A 5,287-nucleotide genomic window follows, 5' to 3' on the forward strand; every position below is an offset into this window, starting at 1 on the left:
TTGGTCAATAAAAGTATCATTCACTGACTTCCACAATGTTTTCTCTTCATTTCTTTGAGTTCCTGAAAGTCAACAAGTTGTTTTTGATCTGAGTTTGTTTTACAGCATCAATGAATGAATGAATGAATGAATGAATGAATGAATGAATGAATGAATGAATGAATGAATGAATGAATGAGTCCTCATCCAAGACTGGTGAGTTCATACTTTTTGACAAAAGAAGCACATTTCCTTTTTGCTTTTGCTTGGTGAGTGGATGTCCGTCTTCCCCAGGGGTGAAAATTGGTTTAAATCCTTGGGGGTATTATGACATAAGTATAATATATATTTATATATATATAGTGTGCTTTGGAGTTTCTGAGCTGATGAAATTTTTGGGAAACAATAAAAGCTGTTAGCTCTTGAATTTCCATCAGTCCACTGACTGCAATGCCATGATGTTCAGGATTTACYGTATTTTAATTAAACTATAAGGCKCATAGAATAGACGCTTCAGTCTGGGTTGCCAATTTGTTCCGTACTCGATTATTACACATCCACATTGGTAAAGAAATGATCCCCAGKKCTTTATATATTTATATACTAGCTGCTCCAGTCATTGTTTCACTCACGGTGTTGGTGTTCAGATATTGTGCCCAACTGCATTCTGGGTAACGGACCAACCAACACGCTGCCGCCTCAGTCTCTGTCTCTTTCCCCCTCCCCCTAGTGATTATCAAACTTTATTAACAAACCAGCGTTCTGACAGCTATCCCAGCATGCACCGCGCGCTTCTTCTTCTACGGGGAAATGAAGTCGGCGGCTGCTTACCGTAGCTGCTGGACCTGTAGTGGCTCAATGTTGGTCCATATGTAAGGAGCACCGGATTATAAGGCGCACTGACGGCTTTTGAGGAAATTTAAGGTTTTTAGGTGCCTTATAGTGCCGAAAATACGGTAAATCCTGAACATCATGGCATGGAGAGCATCCCAGTTTTCCATGTCTGGCATATAACCATTCATTTTATCTTTTAAACTGGTTCTACTGGTCCTGTGTCCAGACAGAGGGATAATCAGTAGCCCAGCATCATGACCTGTTKGTTCTGAAGATCCTGCAGCTTCTCTTCCTAACATGGCGCCTCCTCACCCTGACTCTCATACTGACAGGAGGAACCACAGAGCTCTGTTAGGTTAAAGCTCATCTTCTGAAGTTGGGATGTTTTTCCTCCAACAGGTTGCAGAGGAATCACCTCAAACCAGATGTTGGACTGGATTTTATTTCATTTGTGAATGTTAGAGCCTCATTTTCAGCAGTGGAGCTATAAAGGTTGAAAAAGGTTATTATTTTAGAGAAAATCTCATCAACATCAATATTTCCACTAAATAAGAGGCAAAAAATGTGTTTGATAAGGAAAAGCCTCTCAGACTCTGAGCTCAAAGCACCAAACTATTTTTTATATCAGATAATTAATTTAATGTCACATAATTATGGCGGTAGAAGCCATTAGTTTGTTAAATACTTAATGAAACATTTACCGTGTTTGATGTTTGTTGTAAATGACTATAATCACACAGATCCAGGTAATTAGTCCAAGTTTGTCGTTTATTGAAGGTTCAGAAACTACAGCGGCTGTAAAGGTCAAAGGTGAAACTCTAAACCAGTCGCACCTTTTTATTCTCCGTCTTTCTGTGAGTCACACCCGTTGCCATGGCAACCAGAGATTAAAAACATTCAGTCCGTTACGATATCAGGTTTTCAGGCTTGATATTTATTTAGCATCATTAATAACCTCATGAACTCAGAGATGGTTGRTTTTAACTCCTGGTTATTTTGATGATGGCACAGAATTGCGCAACATCTTGTAGAAACAATAATTACCGAGATTATTATTTTTTGGGGTCATTAATTTGAACACGTTTTGTTGATTTTATTCATGTATTTATGTTTTTGTTCTTTAATAAAGTTCTGCCCGTTTTAAGCCAATCAGAGGACGAGCTGCTCTCGGCCAATCAGAGGACGAGCTGCTCTCGGCCCGCTGCTCCGGTTCAGAAACAATATGAACTGGGGAAAAAGCTCATTATTAACTGATTAAGTTTTAGATTCTTGAGAAACTAATCAGTCGCGGCTGATGGGCCCATCCAGCCGCTCTCCTCTCGCAGGACCCGCCCACGTTCCCCCTGCTCTGCTCTGACGTGTTTCCGTCTCTTAACGTCACAGTGCAAAACTAATGTTGGACTTTATTTATGCGCCGCATAGATTTTCTCTGCGCTGAATGCGCAGTGTGTGATTGTGCAAACATGCAGCTTAGAGGGAACATTGTCATGGCAACGCATCCCTGACCCGTGTCTTGACCTTCAGTCGCTACAGTGCAACACACACTGCAGCAGAGGAAACCTGACACACACACACCCCCACACACACACACACACACACACACACACACACACACACCAGAGTCCTACCAGAATGATACCTGTGGGGAGGCCAGCAGCAGGCTCAGACTCCAGGCCAGCAGCAGCAGGCAGCGGTTCCTGCGGTGCGCGCTCAGGGCGTCCAGCGGGTGCAGGATGGCGTAATGGCGGTCCAGGGTGATGACCACCAGGATGAAGGCGGCGGCCTGCATGGCGAACAGCTTCAGGAAGCAGAGGAGCTTGCAGAGCGCCTCGCCACCAAACCACTGCACTGTGACGTTCCATGCCGCATCCAGAGGCATCACCACAAACGTCATCATCAGGTCCGCCGCCGCCAGGCTCAGCATCAGCGGCCTCAGGTGAGACGACAGCCGGCGGCCACGCCCACACCAGATGCTGACCAGCAGCGCCAGGTTGCTGCAGGCGGCGAACAGGAACAGCACCGAGGTGGCGCCGACCCGGAACCGAGCAGCTCGGGTGAAACTGGGAGGCTCCCAGTCGGTGAGGGGGGGTGGGGGTGACGCACCGGTGGGCGGAGTCAGAGATGACGCGTTTCCTGACATCCTGAAGAGGAGCGGAGAAAGAGCGGAGTGAGACCTGAACTGGGTCCGACAGGCTGACAGCGGCCGGGTTCCGGCGGTTCTGATGGAAGCCGAGTTGTGATTGGACACTTTAGACACCTGTCGTCTTATCTGCAGTTGGAGGTCCATCAGAACCTTTTGTCCACTTCCTGTCCTCAAGGCCGCTGCCAGGTTTCTTTCAGAAGGCGGAAAGGAACCTGAGGGTTTCCATGGTAACAACTTCTCACCTCTGAGGAGAAATCAGGCGATAATCAGCAGAACCTTGACTAGAGCCTGGTTCTGAGGATGGAGCGGGTCCAGGATCCGTCCGTCTCCATCAGATCAGCTTTCAGCAGCCGGAAGCTATTTTTAGCTGCTGCCGCTCCGAGTTCACCGTGTCGTCGTGGCAACCGACTCCTGCGTGACTGCAGTGGAGCCGCCAGCTTCTGATTGGCTGGAGCCGCTTCCAGGTTAAACAGACATGGAGGAGATGAGACCGAGAGACGGTGGAGGCATTTTAATCCAGATGTTTCACTTTCTCCACTTTTACCAGCAGAACCGGCAGGTTCTACTGACCCTTAGATCCAACTCAAACTGCTCACATACAGCACCGAACATCAACCYGGTGGTTCTGTTCACCTGGTGACCAGAACCACCAGAAGTGGCTGAATTCCATCACTCAGGAATTCAGCGTCATCTGGATGCTTTTATTGTGAAGGAGTTGGTGTTTTTACCTGCTCAGCAGTTCTGAGTCGGTTCGGCTCCTCAGGCCCGAGTCCGGAGTTCTGCTCCTCTCCTCCTCATGTTCCTCTAGAGCTCTGACCCAAGCAGAACCAGCAGAACCAGGTCCGGTCCGGATAACGATCCACAGCAGCTGATCCGAAACAGAGCAGGAGAACTGGAGACACCCGGAGACTGCAGCAAGGGGGCGGAGCCTGGAGGGGCGGAGCCTGGAGGGGCGGAGCCTGGAGGGGCGGAGCCTGAGGCTGCTGTAGGGGGGGCTGGAGTGTGTGTGTGTGTGTGTCAGTGTCTCAGTGTGTGTGTGTGTGTCTCAGTGTGTGTCTCTGTGTGTGTGTCTCAGTGTGTGTCTCAGTGTGTGTCTCTGTGTGTGTGTGTCTCAGTGTGTGTCTCAGTGTGTGTCTCAGTGTGTGTCTCAGTGTGTGTCTCTGTGTGTGTGTCTCAGTGTGTGTGTGTGTCTCAGTGTGTGTCTCAGTGTGTGTCTCAGTGTGTGTGTGTGTCAGTGAAAACATTCAGGTTCATTCAGCAGGAAGATTTTATTGATGAAGGTCACTCCGTCCTCTTCCTCATCGTCTTCCTCCTGCAGCATCAGGTGTGAATGAATTAAACATCAGAACCATCTGGGTCCAGGAAGCTGCAGACGCCACCNTCCGTCCTCTTCCTCATCGTCTTCCTCCTGCAGCATCAGGTGTGAATGAATTAAACATCAGAACCATCTGGGTCCAGGAAGCTGCAGACGCCACCAGAACCAGAACCTCTCCTGGTTCCGGTTCTGATCCAGTGTTTATTATGAATAGTTGCTCCATTTAGTGTGAAACGTTTCAGATCAAATTTCTCCCAACGTTTGAAATGTTTACAAACTCAATCGGTTATAAATGTTCTGTGCTGATTATAAGGTCATTTTATTTATAGCACATTTTCAGCAACATGGCAGCAACAGACAGCTAGGTGGCGCCGTCTGCAGCTGCTGCAGCTGTAATGGGGAAAACAACAACACAGCGCCCCCTGGTGGCCGGCCTGCTTCCAGTTTTTAGAAAATCCTCTGGGAATTACAAAATACAACATTTTTATCTGACTCCCAGATTCAAACCCAGGTAACCTGGTAACCTGGTAACCTGGGTTTGACCAGGTTACCTGGGCCTCTTTTCCGTCGGCTCTACTTCAGCAACCCGACCCGACTCGGCCCGACCTTACTAAAAGCCGGTTGGTCTTGAAAAAGGCCGGTGGAAAAGCTCACAAAGCAGCCGAGGCGGGACGTTTAGAGCCAGTGGAAAAGGGGGACAGGTTACCAGGTAAGCAGGTAACCTGGTAACCAGGTTACCAGGTTACCTGGGTGCCGGGAGCTAAATCTGCAGCAGGAAGCCATGATGGATGCAGAGCTGCATGAAGGTCATGTGATGAAACATCTTAATCCTGATTGTCTGACATCATCAGTCCACTGTCCAATCAGAAGGCTACATCAGAGTACAGAGGCGGGACTTCCTACTGGCCTCAGGTGAACCCGACTTCCTGAGATCACCGGAGCAGGTGGGGGGGGAATCCACCTGCTCAGGTGAAGAAGCTTCACTGAAACACAAAGAGTTTGTTTCAATAATTCAA

General features: G+C 48.3%; 2 protein-coding genes across 2 annotated transcripts in view; both read right to left on the reverse strand.

The window, feature by feature from the left end:
* Positions 1–1,918: 1,918 nt before the first annotated feature.
* On the reverse strand, positions 1,919–3,944 carry LOC103477459 (gonadotropin-releasing hormone II receptor-like). Its single transcript, XM_017309360.1, has 2 exons — positions 3,685–3,944; positions 1,919–3,413 (listed from the first exon to the last, which is right to left on the reverse strand). The coding sequence occupies exon 2, from the start codon at positions 3,098–3,100 to the stop codon at positions 2,438–2,440; it is 663 nt and encodes a 220-aa protein (XP_017164849.1). The 5' UTR covers positions 3,101–3,413; positions 3,685–3,944; the 3' UTR covers positions 1,919–2,437.
* Positions 3,945–4,343: 399 nt separating this feature from the next.
* ttc24 (tetratricopeptide repeat domain 24) overlaps positions 4,344–5,287 on the reverse strand; it is a 3,887-nt gene continuing 2,943 nt past the window's right edge. The window contains exon 11 of the mRNA XM_008430651.2: positions 4,344–5,282. Within this exon, the coding sequence (XP_008428873.2) occupies positions 5,143–5,282 (140 nt within the window). The 3' untranslated portion in view covers positions 4,344–5,142. The remainder of the gene's footprint in view (positions 5,283–5,287) is intronic.

Source organism: Poecilia reticulata, linkage group LG16, assembly GCF_000633615.1.
Source record: "Poecilia reticulata strain Guanapo linkage group LG16, Guppy_female_1.0+MT, whole genome shotgun sequence".
NCBI classification, from domain to species: Eukaryota; Metazoa; Chordata; class Actinopteri; order Cyprinodontiformes; family Poeciliidae; genus Poecilia; species Poecilia reticulata.

Coding starts and splice junctions, on each gene's coding strand:
- LOC103477459 (XM_017309360.1), bottom strand. CDS start 3,100: ATGGACCTCCAACTGCAGATAAGACGACAGGTGTCTAAAGTGTCCAAT.